Here is a 17,357-nt window from a genome sequence, read left to right on the forward strand (position 1 = left end):
AGAACAAGCAAAACAAAATATTCACCAGAGACTTTTCAAAAAGGCATAATTCATAAAATAACTATAGGCTACATTACTTACTCTGACCATCAGCGTAAGTAATGTCTACAATAAGTGATGACAGACATTTAAACATAAAAAATAAAAACTGATCACTATCATCTTTTCAGCTCCAAAGTTTGCTTTGGGTGGGTTCAGTTGTAGGGCAAGGACAAATAAATCGCACTTAAGTGTCCTACTGTCCTTGTGTCTGGAAAAACACTGCACTGCCATCTCATGGTCAAGGTCATGAGAAATCCTAAGTACTTCAGAGTACTGACCCTGACAATCACTTGTTCACAAGGGACAAGTAAGTAGGGTGATATTCTTATTTCACTTCCACTTATAGTCCATTCACATGCTACTCAGTGACAACTGGTAGGTTGAGGGGTTTGATAAAATGACTACCCAATATGTACCCAATGGTGTCACTTCTAGAATCCACACTGAATACCAGTAAATTAAACAGTGAAACAGAGCAATATTCAATGTGGATTTTACTTGCCACCTACATGCAGTGTCATGATTTAAGACAAAGGGATACAAAAGTAGTCTGGATTCTTTGTTTTATTGAAGCCAGAGCTGACAGACACTTTTCCTTATCTTTGTCGGCACAAAAAGCGAGAGACCACATGGCTGCATACTGCATCATGTTAAAGCATACAATCACACTCATTTGAATATGTCCAGGGCACAAACACAGTACTCCATGTGGTTAAAAGGTGTTTATATCCTGAATAAAATGGACTGTAAGCAAAAGCTTAAAAATCTCCTATAGGTGTATATTTTCAAGGGCTGAAGGCATAGCACTAAGATGATGTATAGAGCAGTCGCTTTTAACTTAAGCTTGAAAAATATGTTACAAGATCTGTTTTTCATTCAATCTTGGGGATATCCAATCATCAACAACTTGCAATTTGGAAATCAAGCAGAGTGAGTACTTTTCCTTGATGTACTAGCCAAACATACAGATTTCTGTTTGGCTAATGCTGATGTTTAGTAACTATGTGGAGACAAACAGAGAAGTGAACGAGTTCATGAATTTCTAGGCTGTTACCACCCTAAAAGATATCTATCCTATATAATTTAAGCAAAGTAAGGCTTGCAAACAGAAACCATTGTTGTGCAGAAAAAAATAGAACAGAATAATACTGAGACGCTCTGCAATGAGCAGGTGTGACAGAAATACACCTGAAAAACTAAAGAGCATTGACATGCATTTTAGATGTGGATTTCTTAAAAACCTCCATAAAGGTTGAGGTTTAAAAGTCTGGAGCAGATTTGACTGCCAGGGCCATGTTCGTTATACTGCTAATCCCCAACATATTAACGCAATATTAAGTGCGTCATACTTGTAATTCATCAATACACGTTCTAAGCCGGCAGGAAGAAGAATATGCATTCTCTAGTTTAAACAATAACATCTGGGGGTTTCATTACAGCTCTCTAAATGAAAGTGCTTATTTCAACATAAGGAAATACTCCTGGGTGTCCCAATATTGTGCTTGAATTTCAGAAACTGAACTTAAGATGCAAATTTCTGCCCAATGAATATAAGCGCTTCATTTTGATACAATCAAAATCCAGCCCATTCTCATCTTATTCTTACTACAGATTGGTTCATGCAAAATAAAGTAGACTGCACACCTCTTGGTCTTGTGACCCCCCCCCCAGAGCAACAAAAAAAAATGTGTTAGCCTGGCAACTCAAATAGGGGTTATGTACACGGACCACCTTAGAATGTACTTTGGAATGATGGGTGTTCTATGCAGGGCCAGGGGGGGGGGGGATGGTCACCTGGAAATCAAATGAGACTATTTACACACACCAATTGTGGCATCTTTGGTTCCAGGTTCCAATTCTATGTAGTTTCCATTGTTTTAAAAGCCAAGTAGCTGCTCTTACAGTTTATTAAATCAATGTTACAATTGCTGATCTGCAAATTAACCATAGCTAGACTGTATGTAGATTTGAAGGTGATCATTTAGTTATTTCATTGTGATTAATCAAATAATCTTACGATTTTTACAAATAATCTGATATGGTACAGTATTAGATTGGATGTAATTGTTCAAAAGTTTACAAAAAACATTGGCAGAACTAGGACAATTTAAAAACCTACAAGGACACAAGCAAAGGCTGATAATATTGACTAAGATCTACACTGAGTGAAGGCAGGGTGCACAGATGGACAAATTGTGAACTGTGTGTACACACTGACGGCAAAAAGCCAACATTGTAAATGGGCACTGAAGATCACACAAAAGATCTGTGGACAATGCAATTTCCTACTGGGCCACGATTTCTACACCAACATCATGTAGAAATCGGGAATGTTTAACCTGACCTGCCATATAGCTTGTATAAAACATTTGAAACTGAAAAAGAACAGAGCTAAATTTCCTTTTTAAGGATAACCCATTTCATTAAATCCGTAGTAATTGATTTCCAAATGCTTTGGCCGCACAAGTGAGTGGTTTAAACCACGCAAGTGTTCACCTGGGGGACACAAACTCTAAACTTGTGGTTACTTCTAAAAATCTGCATCTAGATACCTTTACAGTTTATAAAATGAAAGGCATTCTCATTATTGCTCAATTGAACAATGTCATCTAGGCCACAGAAGTAAGCTACATTTCTTTTGAAACCTTATGCAAAGACCAGACTTGTTATACAAAAAAAATAAATTACTTAAATGACCGAACTGGACAACATTTTACCGTTGGTGCTACAGTGCATTTCCTCTAAGTAGACAAGCAGCTCTACTATGACACAAACAGTTACTGAGCCAGGCACTTGGGAGTTATAGTAGGAAAGATGCTGCCCCCAAAACACCTCTAGGCAAAAGAGCGTTCCTTGCAAACTCTACACTTGCCAATCCCAACAGTGCTCAATTTATCCCAGACATTTCTTCATAATTTTGTAAAATAATTGCATTTTGTACAAAATAAAACCAAAGCTTGAATTGCAATTTCGCTGATATTTACAGAATCCTTAAAGATGACTAGTTGGACCTGTCATTTTGTGGGCAGATGCCACTGTTTGCTTTCAGCTATCTGTATTTGTCACATTAGTGTCATGACGTCAGTGGAGTTTAACATGTTATGAGATATAGCTATCTAAACCCTTTTCTAATCACAAACAGTGCAGAAAAAAATAAAATAATGATTTTTTATATATAAATACATCAGTATCATATCTAACCGTTTTTACATACTACATACACTTGCAAGTATTTCATTTTTTTAATGAATATATTTAGGGTTTAATTGTTCTTATCACAACTGCTTTCCTTCCATAATATTAGCTGAACAAGAGGCCACAGCACTTTTCCACTCTTTAAGCTTGTGAGAGATGGTGTATCCCCTAGCTAACTGAGGGATCGCAGACCAGGGGATTTGGCTGCCTCCCAAGGAGTGTGCACGCATTACTTAACCCGACATCCCTTGCAAAAAAAACATTACAATTGAAGTAATAAGGATAGATACAGCCAAGTCTTCAACTTCCTCCTTCTCCAAACCACCTTTCATTCTTTCTCAATATTACCAAAATAACCAATATATCTGATAGCATCTCAAACTCATTTGGCAAAACTACTGTCTGCTGACTGATATACACATTGGGAATTTGGTCTTATTTAGTTTTTTTTTATGCTTGTGTGTTGGTTTTCCAGTATTTGCAGTGGACAATGCTGTTGTTGCGTTCACACTTTGTTCTCTGTTGGTGTGTTGTTAGCTGTAACCATGGAGTCCGGTTTGCGAGTCATTCTATCCAACTCTGCCTGGACGTCAGTCAAAACCGGCTTCTGCCCTTGGAAAATAAAAGAGAGAACAGAAAGTAATCTCCTGTAGCTTCTGTGCCTGTACTAGAAATTGACTGTTATGGCCAGGCCAGCAAGCGGATGAAAACTGATGAGATGTGGTCCCATGCTAAATGACTTCAGTTGCATCACGTGACAGGTGCACGCACACATGCAAAACCAATCCTGAGACATTAAAACACATTCCATGCATATTCTTTTAGCTGCACAGGGCCATTAGGACACAAGGCCATGCAAGTATGCTGAGATAATGGGTTAATACAACTTCATACTGAATGAACAAACAAAAACGAGAGAAATAAGCAGTGAGCCGTGGTATGTGCTTGGTGTCATTTGGGGTGGTTGTGTGACATTTTGCAGCCAGAGAATGACACATTGGTAACAGCTGTGGTGTCCCATGCATACAGGCCTTTCACTAGTTCCTCCAGTGGCAGAGGAGTTTAGTGGAACTCTTTCTCTCCTCTAGGACCTGCCAAGAAGTCCCTCTCTTTCAGGCTCTAGGGGTAAACCTCCAGACAACAGCATGGCCCAAAGGCAACAAGAGGCAGTTAAACCTGAGAGAAGCCAGAGGGCCAGGCCAGAGGAGGCCATACCTGTTTTCTTGACAGATCCTGGAGATCCTGCTCCTGCAGCTCCGGTGCCTGGACTCCCAGGGGACCCAGTCTTTTTACTCAAAAGGCTGTTAAAGAAGTTGGCCAGCACTCCCTCGTTTGCTGCTGCTCCTGAGACACAAACACATGAGACAAGCAAAACCATGATATTTGAATGAGAGATCTCTTCCATACAATTCAGACATGTAACAGTTATTACTGTATGATCATGATATTCATAATTGTCATAAAAAAACATTAGTGCACATACAGGATCATACTTTAACTGGAACACCATTTACATAATTCAATGCACATGCATTCCTAGAGGATTAACTGTCCGTTTTTGTATAGTGTATCCAAATCCTTTCCTCTCCACATGGCCTTACCAACAACAGGGTGGGGGTGGCAGGTCTCAAATAAATTTGGTTTAACTTAAGCGGATCTATTCACGCTGGCATGCACAGTTCCCCCACTGAGCTTAATGGAGAAAATGTCAATATTTCTCCCCAAGCAAGGCCAGCGGAGGGAGGTGTGCAGGAATCTATTGTTAATGGAATTATTTCGATAGCGACCTCAGGGGGGCAGTGGTTAGACAGCAGTCACACACTTCCAACACCCAAAAGAAGTGTTGCCCAAATGACTGCCAGTTCTCATACAACAGTTTCAATGACGCTCTGTAAAAACACAAATAAAGGGTGTGCAGTAAGTTCCAGTGGTCCAACTTACCCTTCATGTTGGGGTCAGGTTTCTTGACCGCGGTCATTGGCGAGACGCTGGCCACATTGGTACAGCCTGTACGGCCAGTGGGTCGAGGAGAGCCAGAAGCAGTCCGTCCAGGAGATTCCTGAAACACAGACAGAAGACAAAGAGCGGAGTAGTGAGGCAATTAAAATTAATCACGGCTCCTAGTGATGAAATAATTGTCATCCAACACGCATGTTAAGAAAATGTGGCAATGAAAATAAAAAAAGTAGTTGATGTTATCACACTTACTGTTGCTCCTCTTGTTGGTGTGGCCGGCTGCTTGGCCAGCAAAGACTTAAGAACAGACAAAAATAAAAATGGTGAGACAATATTTTATTTTCACATTTTTCCTGAAATAATTTGGCCCATAAAATTCTGCATTTGTATCTTATATTTTCCAACCCCCATAACATTCCCAGAAACACTTTTTTACATCACAGATTATTGGCATAGTAGAAACAAACATTGTATGGATGGATACAGGTAGCTGGACCTTACAGGGACTGACTGAAGCCCACTACAAAGAGGAAGCGCGCTTCGCCCTGAGGCAACCACGTGATCTCTCAGAAACAACACCCTTTCAACCAATTACGCTAAAGCACTGGGAGTTCTCAGGCATCTGATTGGCCCGTGAGGAAGTGCAGAACAGGAACCCCAGGCTTTGAAGCCCGGGAAAGGCTAATAAAATTAAACTGGCTCCACTATCCACAATCCTAGCTTTGAACAAAACCAATTATTTTTTTTCTCAACTCACTACCATCTAGTGTGCATCTTTAGAAGAGGAGATGACATGGAATTGCAAACATGAAAGGAATTCCAGAACTGTGTGATCTAGAATGTAAACAAACACACATACCTGTTGCTTCATCAGGAAAACCTGCTCGTCCTCTGCGTTTACCTCCTTATCATGAACCAGCTGGAAAGAGAAGACATGAATGTCAAACCAAGGGAGATGCATAAGGAACATTAGTAAAATTCCAAAAGTCCAAGACATGTAATCTGTAAAAGTCTCATGATCATACCTTCCGTACTGGAGGCTTCATGATGAAGTCTTCAAAGGGGTCTTCAGGTCTCACCGTTGTGAAATTTTCATGCAAAATTGCAATCTTCTTCTCATTGTCCCATCCAGATGGACTAGGAAAAGAAAACAGTTTTGTTTGGTACTCGAGCAATGACCAATAGTTTGTTACAATAACTTTCAAAGGCAATACAGTACACATTCATATAACTGCAGAACTGTCCACCAGTTAAAAGCCTAGCTTTTAATGGCGTTGGGCCAGTAACTGAAAGTTAGCTGGTTCGAATCTCTGAGCCAACTAGGTGAAAAATCTGTCGATGTGCCCTTGAGCAAAGCACTTAACCCTAATTGCTACTGTAACTCACTCTAGATAAGCGTGTCTGCTAAATCTGTGGTTCCCAAACTGTGGAGGGGTGCGAGGGGTTGGCAGGGGGGGACGCAATGCCCCCCCCCCAATTAAAAAAAAACATTTATAAATGTTTGAACTCAGTCCAGCTTTAAGTTTACTCTTGAAAGTTGTAATAGTAGAAAGCACAAGGTGAATTTCAATTGGGTAGTACATCATCAGTTCCTCTTGTCATGTTAGTTATTGCATATCTTAGAGATATTTATAATTGTCAGAAATGTCCAGATCAACTAGCCCATGTCAGCCAACATTCGTTTAGTTTTTTTTATCCCAAAGATGGTTGTAATTTTTTTGTCACTCAAATATCACGAATACACATTACATTGGCAAAATGTATAGAATTGCACAAAAAAAATTGCTTTAAAAACGGCAAAATGTTCTTTGCACCACATAAAAAAATGTGTAGAACTGCAGGAAATAAGCTTTGAACCTACAACATTTTCTCCACCAACAATAGGGGTGTGGAATGTTTGTGTCATAAACAGTGCTTGTGACCATATAGACATATATAGACATTCATTCCCCCCCCCTCCCCCCCCGAGTGAATAAGTTTGGAAACCCCTATGCTAAATTACAAATTTAAAAAAAAATGTAGATCTCCTTTTTATTTTTGAGGAAATGAAAGGGCAAATCACAAGATGGAAATGTATGATTTCATATAGTCTTGTTACCGCAATATGTGGGCACCTAACAAAGCATTCACTTACATTAAAATAGCATCCTTCTCCACCACTAAGGCAGGCGTGGTGAACTGGAAGTCGTATATTTTGTGCACTATGTATTTATAGAAGAGGTCCAGGTTCTTCTCCTCTTTGACGGATGTGTAAATCAAGGCAGCTCCATCTGTCAGGTGGGGTTAAGGAACATGCAGAGACATGATAGGGCACAAAATTAAATAGAACACATAAAATTGTATATCCGTGGTGGGGCCGGTCATTCTAAGGGTGAGTGTTGTGTTTGAGTAGAAAGGATACACTGTAAGCAGAATCGTCGGATGTGGGACTGGATGAAGTCGAAGTGCTCATCTCTGAAGTCGTGCTCCTTCTCTAAAACACTGACTGCATCACACTGTGGAGAGACATTGTTATAACACTGTACATTGCCATAATTATATTTGAAATGTCTCTATTCCTTTTAAACTTGTGAGTGTAATGTTTACTGTTCATTTTTTATTCCACTTTGTTTATCTATTTCACTTGCTTCGGCAAATGTAAACATGTTTCCCATGCCAATAAATCCCTTTGAATTGAACTGAAAGAGAGATAGCGAGAAAGAGCGAAGTACACAGCAACAACTGGAGCAAGAAAACCATACCCTCCTGCAGAACATAAAAATGACTTTGCTCACTTCGCCATGCCTCCCTTTCAGTCTCAGCCACGACCCTCCCTCACTTCCGCTCTCCTCCCCTCCACTCGCTTGCAAGTTCCCCTCCTCCCTCCCTCTAGGAAGGATCAGTAAAATCCTCCAGGCAGGCACCACCCTGTCTCTCACACAGATAAACTTCCCCACAGTGACCACAAGATGGTAACCTTGACAACAACAGGGCTAACTGGCTGAGCATGACTCAGGGAATGCCAGGCTAGCTACTTCCTGAAAAAAAAAAAATGGCAGTAGTAAAGACAGCAGGCCTGGTTAAATATGCAGTAGCCCATCATTAAATATGCATACCCAAGTGCAACAATCATTGGGACTTATAGGGATATTTTGCGATTTTAGCAATGATGTTCTTTATCTACTTCCCCAGAGTCAGATGAACTTGTGGATACCATTTTTATATGTCTCTGTGTCCAGTATGAAGGAAGTTTGAGGTAGTTTTGCGAGCCAATGCTAACTAGCATCAGCACAATGACTGAAAGTCTATGGTATCTGCAAGCATGCTTAATAATGTAACCTGTGTATCTGTGTCAGCGAGTAAACTGGCATTCACATTCCTTATTGCTCTGTAAACTGCAGCAGTTAGTGAGAACTATACATTGCACTCAATCTGTCAATCAAAATCAATGACATAATGGATTTAGAAAATGCAGCAAATGGCCTCCCGAATGGCACAGCGGTCTAAGGCACTGCATCACAGTATTGCAGCGTCACTAATGCCTGGGGTTTGATCCCAAGCTGTGTCACAACCAGCCATGACCGGGAGCCCCATAGGGCGGTGCATAATTGGCCCAGCGTCATCCGGGTTAGAAGAAGGTTTGGGGCCTCCCGGGTGGCGCAGTGGTTAAGGGCGCTGTACTGCAGCGCCAGCAGGCCGCGAGGTCCGTGGGGCGGCGCACAATTGGCCTAGCGTCGTCCGGGTTAGGGAGGGTTTGACAGGTAGGGATATCCTTGTCTCATCGCGCACCAGCGACTCCTGTGGCGGGCCGGGCGCAGTGCGCGCTAACCAAGGTTGCCAGGTGCACGGTGTTTCCTCCGACACATTGGTGCGGCTGGCTTCCGGGCTGGATGCGCGCTGTGTTAAGCAGCAGTGCGGCTTGTTTTTTAGCTACTGTGTAGCTACTGTGTATCGGAGGACGCATGACTTTCAACCTTCGTCTCTCCAGAGCCCGTTTGGGAGTTGTAGCGATGAGACAAGATAGTAGCTACTAAACAATTGGGTACCACGAAATTGGGGAGAAAAAGGGGTAAAACATTTTTTAAAAAAGGTTTGGCCGGGAGGGGATTTACTTGGCTCATCGTGCTCTAGCGACTCCTTGCCAGGCACCAGCAGGCTGACTTCGGTCAGTTGAACAGCGTTTCCTCCGACACGTTGGTGCGGCTAGCTTCTGGGTTAAACGAGCGGGTGTTAAGAAGCGCGGTTTGACGGGTCATGTTAAGGAGCACGCCTGTCTCGACCTGAGCCCATTAAGGAGTTACAGGGATGAGACAAGATCGTAATATTAGAAAATTGGGGGTAAAATTACAAAAACTAAAAATGTAATCAAAAGAAAATACAGCAAATAGTCTGAAAATATGGAACACCAAATGACAGCAGTTTCTTCGAAGACATAGCACACTTCAAATCTACAAATTCCCTATGTATAGCGCCTGAAGAGAGGACACTTCACTAATGCTCTGAGTATATTCAACAAACTGTACTAAAGACCAAGATTAATTCCCCAGGAGTGAAATAACCATTTTCTCCCTAAAGGTAGAAGAGAAACAGAAAAACAGTGAGCAGTGAAAATAACATTCACTAGTCCTCGTCATAACTAGCATGTGAAGTGCTGACGACTGACAGTGTGTTCTTTTAAAGCAGCCATTTGCCAGAAGCTCATGGACATGGAATAATGTGGTGCTTTCATGGGCTGAAGATGCTGCCTCACGGGCAACACTAAAAACCAGCAACTCAAGACAGGGGATGATCAGGCACCAGCCATGAAATGGACTGCCAGAGTGGAGAGTCAACGGTGTACTAGTTAGTAGTGGGCCCGTGGGGAATCTGAGGCTCAGTGTAATTTAAAATCTTTTAGTACAAAAATTGGCTATTCATTTCAATACTGGTGCCTAAAAATGGAAGGCTACTTCTTTCAGGTACCTGTATTCAACCAGCCTCAACTTACCTTTGTGCAAACTATTAGCACTGGAATGCCCAAGTTGTGTGTGAGTACGTTTTCCCCGAGCGGTAGCACCACGCCCTCGTCTTCCCCCCCTGCAGGGGGAGCCCGTCTCTGGGGAGAGGCTGGGTCGGCTCCCTCCGGCTCTGTGTACTCCTGGAAGGCCTTCACCACTGTGGGGCAGACAGGGGACGGCCGCATAGGTTAGGCCAGTCGCAATGAACCTTCTTCATTTGGAGGATCAATAATCTTTACAAGATTTAAACACAGGTGGTATAGAGAGCATATATTTTCTTCTGATTGAAATAAAGCATGCAGGACAGCATCACAAATGGGTACTCCATAACTAGGGCCCTGAGTTTTTAAAGACCAAGTGACAAGAAATTGAGAAAAAAATGTAGTCCCCATTCTTAACAGATGATGTTGAGTTTCTGCTTTCCTGTCCTGTAGGCTATGTAGGGAAGGACTGGGGTCTTACCCTTGGCTATCAAGGCACTCAGCCCCTCACACTCCCTGTTCTCATGACCCAACCATTCTCACTGAACTACAGAACTCGCTGCACCAGGTCTGTAGAGATGTGAGCTTATCAGACAGCAACTCCTCTCCTGCCTGCTCCACTACCAGACTGGAAAATAACTCCCACTGTGTTTTACACACAAATAACTAACCGTCTGCTGTAGTCAAGCAGACAACAACCCATCCATCATTTATATATTCATGCCCCTATGTGCTGTCGACTCCACCTCAACAGAATATCAAAATGATCATTAGCTTCTCCTAGACTTGCTACAGGACGCAACCCCAGAGACTGTAATCTGTAGATATGTAAACAAGTGCAAAAGCTTTTAGTACAACTTGCTAATATATTTACACTCCAAAGAGCTTTTCTAACATGATTAGTAAGATAATGATGGATGCATATATTGCTACAGCAAAACACAAAGGCTAGGTCTATTTTCACAAGGTCTATTTTGGTATAAAGCAGAAGAATAACTCCCAATGGGGCACTGCTGCAGGCAGCTGTGTTGGCAGTCTGTCCCCTGTATGAATCCCAGCACAGCAGCACTGAGTAGTGGTCTGGGAAGGCTGTTCCCCTTCCTCAGGAACCAGAGGAATGTGGTTACGGCTGACCCTGAGAGCCAGTGTTGCTACAGGACTGTCCTCCACCAGGAACAAAACAGAACAACCCTTAGGGTGCTGGGCTGCCTGGCCTCGGCCCTGTGATGTAAACTCCAGCTGATTGGGAGCAGGGATGGGATCAGACTGCCTGTTCAGGCGCTGATCTGTGCCAGCTAAAGATGCAGGGGGCCAGCAGAGCCTGGACACAACAGTCTCAACTAACAAAGACAAACCAAAAGATACACTAGGGAAATTGCACATTTGTAACACTATGGCATTTAGACTATTGGACAAACAATTGTCTCCAAAGAACTCAAATAACTGGTTGTACAAAAAAAAAAATGCCTCCCTCACATGGTTTTCCTTGAATAACATTCTTAGGCAGGCACTTCTCAGCCATTGAGTCATGTTTCTTGTCCTTGGATATTTTGGTAGACTGTCTTGATGGGAGTGACATACATAGTTATGGCCTGAATTTCTTACATAACCAGGCTGAGCGGCAAAACGTCTTTACGGAGGTAAAAACAGTAAAGTGCCTGTCAGAAAGGTGCAGTGGTCACACTTATAGCCTTCATCTGCACAGTTATAAATCAGACACCACTTTAAATCAGAAGGACAGATAGAGACAAGAGCGTGACTCATCCATCGTTCGACTTTGCCCACTTAACTGTTCTAGTACAAACATAGGTGGGGCCAAATTGCTTTACAGTAAGCATTAGCCTTGATAAAACTTTATGAACAATGTGAAGCATAACTCCCTTTTTCCTGCACGACCCTTCAGCTTAATGGCCTGTAATGCAGAAACATAAGACAGATATTACTGAATTCTGATAATGACAGTTGTGAATAGAACAACTGTTGATCTGTGTTATTTCAGTGCATGATACAGCAAGGAATGGTTCTGCTACAGAACACCATCAAGCTGCTCTAGTTTCAACTGAGCCAGAATGTCCTGCCCACTCGATATCCCTTCCATGCTTAGACTCACTCTGGTGTCAGAAGAAACCATGATGCAATACTGCTGTAAGAGCGCCTGGACCTGGACACCGGCCATCCCTCCTCCCTTTGGATATGTCGGACTAGTCCGGCATGTGCAGTGATGACATCATTACTGACATCCTGAAAGATGAGCACTGTCTGGACGATATGCTACTCTGCTAGGTTAGAAAGCTGGAACTGCTTGTGGGTGGGCATGTATTCAACAAAAGAGTTTGACAGGGAGCATATGCCAGCCTGGCTACCTGTGTTGGATATCAGCAAACACCATTCGCCAAAATTAGGCCTACACTATTGAACAAAGTTACATTTATTTACTAGTACAACACAATCCACAATGGAGAAAAAAAGGCATGACTACTATGCAAATGCTTTCCTCCCTATATTGAGAAAGGCAAACCAAGTCTTCATCTACCAAAATAATATAATTTAGCCTACAGTATAGATTCAGCAAATCACAGATTGGTCCAGTAGAAGCATTCAGGTTATGCAAAATATTTACAATATTTGCCGTAGAATGCAGTAATGTGCTACCTTCCCTGAAAGTTTTTTTTGCCTTCAGAAACATCATCCTTTTGCCACTTCCCCTTCCACACATTTCAGTTTGTCAACAGTTAGGCCTAGTGGTTCTCCAGTCACAACACTTAAATCCAGAGGTCATAGGCCTACGGTGGATTGATGACAAAAACAATGGTGAACCTATCTACTAGGTCTATATGTGCACATTAAGCATGGCATTGGTTTAGTTTTGATTGCAAAATCAAACCAATCTCGAAAGCATCTCCAAGTAGAGTAACTTTTTTTCCCAGCCTTCTCAAGAGAACCTTAGATAACCCAAGGCTCTTGTAAGAGCCTGTAACTTCAGAGCACAAAAGAGCACTTCATGATCATATCTAAAATTATCAGGAGGGAGCACTCAGTATAAGACAGTGATCAGGAGAGCAGGCTTCGGTCATCATGACTGAACACAGCTGATAATCATGGGCCTTTCTGATGACCTAGAAACTACCATGACCATTTGTAATTTTATACTTCAGTGTCTGAGGTTTCTACTGCTGTTCCCTTTAGTTTAAATGAAAAACCAGCCAGCATACAACTGTAGCCTAAATCTGTTGTGTAAGCATCCATCTCATTGGCTCTGTCTGGGATGTTCACTATGCTGCAGACACTTGCCAAACAAAACCATGTCATCAGCTCCACAAGCAACAAGCATCTCACAACATAAGACAGCAATTATCATCACCTATACTGTCTGACTGCCAAACAAACACAGTTCAATGTTAAGACTGGCCTTGGACAATCAACCCCACAGACACTTTGTCGCAGCAGCCAAGGTGAAGTAGATGATTCAGCACTACTTACTCCTCTGCTCCATCTCTCTCATCTCCTCCGGCGGGATCTTGAGCTTATCCACATGATCACGCAGCACGCTGGCCCACTTCTGGAGCGACTCCATGATGGTCCAGGGTCTTGACATGTCTGCTACAAACACTGCCAAGCTGTCGTTCAGCGACTCTGCTGTCACTGCAAACTTTAACAGGCCTTTGTGATATAAATCCCCATCCAAGATCCACACGTTACAGCGTGTAAGGTCTGCAAAAATTCAGAGATGTACAGTCATGCAAAAAATGTAATGTTTTTTCATTTTTATTTCACCTTTATTTAACCAGGTAGGCCAGTTGAGAACAAGTTCTCATTTACAACTGGGAACATGTAGCCTAACCCATGTACACTTGTATTTTTTGCCACTGAAACAGGGAACATACCATCTATGTCCTCATCGTGGACATTCAGATACAGATACTCCAGGCCTCTTCCTTTCTTATTGTGCTCTGCTCCTTGGAGTTTTGCCATAATCGTTGTCTTTCCTGACCCATCCTCACCTGAAACATTTCCGCAGAAATGGAAATGTTATTATCATGTTATTTTTATGATTTGGTTTATTTGACTGAAAACATGTATTATTATTTGTATAACATTATATGCAACCTCTCCTGAAAATATGCTACTCCCTTTCGGTGTGATTAAAAGTTAAACGCCATGGATTTACACTTACCAAACACCAATATGTTCTTCCCAGATGGCAACTTAGAACTTGAACGTGTTGAAACCTCACTGAGAATTGAAGTCCTGAAGGGAATAACAATGAAATTAGTTTGCTTGCTAGTTATCACATGATGAAATTAAGTAGCCTAGGCCTAACACATAGCCTACTGGTAGGTGTCTGTCTGCCCACCAAGACCGTTACCTAGCTAACACTTGTTATGATAATTAGCCTACCTTGTCAAATGAGCGTTTGAGTGTCAGCATCAACTTGCAAGGTGTCAAGTCACCCAGGTAACGTGAGTCAGCTGTCACTGAGCATAGCTAGCTAGCTATATCGTTTCTTAATTTTGTATATTGTATTTTATAAAATAAGTTTGACTGGCTTGGCAATATTAAAACATAGCTAGTTATGCAGGTGTAGCCGTAACTATCAAGGACCAACAACTATTCTGTGGCTTCGGGTCAAGCTGGAAAGTACGCTAGTTAACGTTAGCTAGCTACTGTACATTATTTGGTCCTGCACAATCAGACGACAATAACTTGGCTAATTAGCTAGTTACTATAACGCGCCTGTTAGTAAGATTGATATGGTGTGAATATTGGTTAGCCTGCCTAGTTATCTATACGTTTTGCTCGTTTGTTATTGTAACTGGTTAGTTATGTAGCTACACTAACTAGCTAAAGCGAAGTTGTTGTAGCCTAGCTTACGTTTGCTATTGTAACTACGAGTTAGCAAGTTAACTGTTTTGAAGGCATCCGGGACCGTTGATGAGGGCACCCGGCAGTGACAAAGCACATTAAACAAGTTAGTAAAAAGCTTCTCCGTTACAGAAAATAGCACATTGTAAATCACGAGTACTTGAACTTGCCATAGGTTTTGTCCTTCCTCGTCTTCGTTGCTATTTTCCATATTGTCGCCTGCCCCGGCTGCGCCCAGGAGCTTCTTCTCCAGAACGGGAGCCATCTTCTTTCTACAGCCACAAAGAGAGAGGCGCGACTTGGGCGCCCTAGAACCTTGTTAAAACCGTGTGCACGCGATTTACACCGCAACAAATCCCGGAACGCGGCTCATCTTTGATGGTGCAAAATCTATAGTTTAACAACACAGAGAAGTAGGATACCTACCACATTTTGCTATCAATCAAGCACCCGATACAGACAATGGGTCAAAGCTGATAACTTATGGTGATAATAGCTCACTCCTTTTTCTGTGGACCAATCAAAAATTCTAAAGTGGGCTAGTGTACAATATTGTGCGCATACTAAACCGAGTGCATCTACTTAACTGTAGGTTTCAGACAGCCTCCTCCCAAAAACTACATCTGATTATATCATCATGATTTAATCAATTATTTACTGTATTCATGAAAGGGGAAAAAAAGACAAAGTAAAATAACAAGTTGCCATGAAAGTGTTGTGTAGGCTAATTGTGATCAGGCATAATAACAGAGAGCTCAGTACGCGTTGGCTTGCATGATGTCATCCTGCAAGGCTTCTTTTTTAAAATATTGGCATTGTACACTTAATAACCGGTCCAGGATCAGTTGTGCAGCTAGGCCATAATGCATTTGGGTAAGTTTGGGGTGGAAAGAGCTGACTGCGCATCAGTTGCAAGACCATAGAAAATTAACTGGAGCAGCAGAACATACCATAGAGCAGTAGACAGTCGACCGTATACCAGACAAGTAAAGTGATGCCACCTAGTGGAATCATAAGAAGGCAACATCTAGATTTAGATGTAGAGAGTGTATTAGTCACATGCACATGGTTGCAGATGTAAATGCGAGGTACAGTGAAAATCATAAACTCTGAGGTACAAGAGGGGGTAGCTAATTGGGTCGATTGATAGCTCGATTGTCTATTGTTTGTAATCTATGTATGCTGGTGTTCCCTCATGTGCTTTATGTATTGATTTGAAATTAATAAAAATAAAAATTTTAAAAAAAAAAGCTAATTGGGTGGCCATTCAGCAACCTGACGGTCTGGGGGTAGAAGTTATATTGGCTAGTCTTTCCATTTTTGCCATGATGCTCTGGTACTGCCCGCGACTGAGTGATGGAAGAGAAAATATTGTATTTTAGCCTTTAATTTATCTATATTTATACTTATGATAAAATACACGCTCGTTCAGTATTCACTTGCATACTTAATAAATCGAATTGTATTGGTCACATACACATATTTAGCAGATGTTATTGAGGGTGTAGCGAAATGTAACTTTAGTTAGTTAGCTAGCTAACTTGCTAGCTGCCTTCCTTCAATGCTTGGCGTCACTGGCTTTACTGACAGACAAGACAGGGAGCTTATGCTAAAAGCCACCAAGCATTGTACTAAAGACTAAAGTTAGCTAACATACCAAACAAGTCTGCTCAATCAATGTCTGAATTTAAACAACAAATCATATAATCATTTCGACTGCTTGAATTCAATTTTCTTAGGTCTTCCACAATATTTAATTAATGAACAGAGACGGTGTGTGCTGCAAGAAGATGGATACCTTTACGTTTGAAATTTTAGCCATTTAACAGACACTGTTATCCAGGGCGATTTAAAGTAGTGAGTGGATACATTTTGCTAGCGGTATGCTAGCGGATTTCAAAGTAAAAGCTTTAAAGGGTTAACGATTGAGGAAATCATATACTTTTACCAATTGTATTAGGAACAGGTTTTTGTCAGAGGCTTGGCTTGAGGGAAACAAGCCCCTGTTCTGCTTTTCTGCTCAATTACACTAATTTTGCTACACTGCAATACAATATATTACATTTATTGAACTTGTCATTCCAGCAGCATGCTCAGTGTCCTTATATATTTTTTCACTAGCACACACAATTAGGCTACCTTCTCAGCAATTCCTAAGAGGTTTTATGCACCCCTCATACATCCGGCATCAGTTCTGATACAATACCTAGCATTCCAAACAAAAATTATAGATTGGATAGTGTGTCATTTAAACTAATAAACGCTTACTACCAAACAGTAAACTATGAGTTCACATTACCATGAACGATACTCCCATAGCAAACAGTCGATGCAATTCCATAGT

The 17,357-nt window shown here is 41.6% G+C and overlaps 1 protein-coding gene across 2 annotated transcripts; it reads right to left on the bottom strand.

Moving 5' to 3' along the window:
* Positions 1–588: 588 nt before the first annotated feature.
* LOC110526283 (cytoplasmic dynein 1 light intermediate chain 2) lies at positions 589–17,357 on the bottom strand. 2 transcript variants are annotated; one of them, XM_036980633.2, is made up of 13 exons: positions 15,184–17,357; positions 14,325–14,398; positions 14,035–14,151; positions 13,631–13,861; positions 10,160–10,326; positions 7,595–7,688; positions 7,328–7,463; positions 6,219–6,330; positions 6,053–6,112; positions 5,446–5,490; positions 5,179–5,296; positions 4,453–4,581; positions 589–3,849 (listed from the first exon to the last, which is right to left on the bottom strand). In XM_036980633.2, the coding sequence occupies exons 1-13, from the start codon at positions 15,276–15,278 to the stop codon at positions 3,743–3,745; spliced, it is 1,485 nt and encodes a 494-aa protein (XP_036836528.2). In that variant the 5' UTR covers positions 15,279–17,357; the 3' UTR covers positions 589–3,742. The 2 variants fall into 2 exon arrangements, with proteins under 2 accessions (XP_036836528.2, XP_036836529.1); XM_036980634.2 differs by having other exon boundaries at positions 589–3,844; positions 15,184–15,775.

Source organism: Oncorhynchus mykiss, chromosome 6 (genome assembly GCF_057628025.1).
Source record: "Oncorhynchus mykiss isolate SJ-2025 chromosome 6, ASM5762802v1, whole genome shotgun sequence".
In the NCBI taxonomy this organism is placed as follows: domain Eukaryota; kingdom Metazoa; phylum Chordata; class Actinopteri; order Salmoniformes; family Salmonidae; genus Oncorhynchus; species Oncorhynchus mykiss.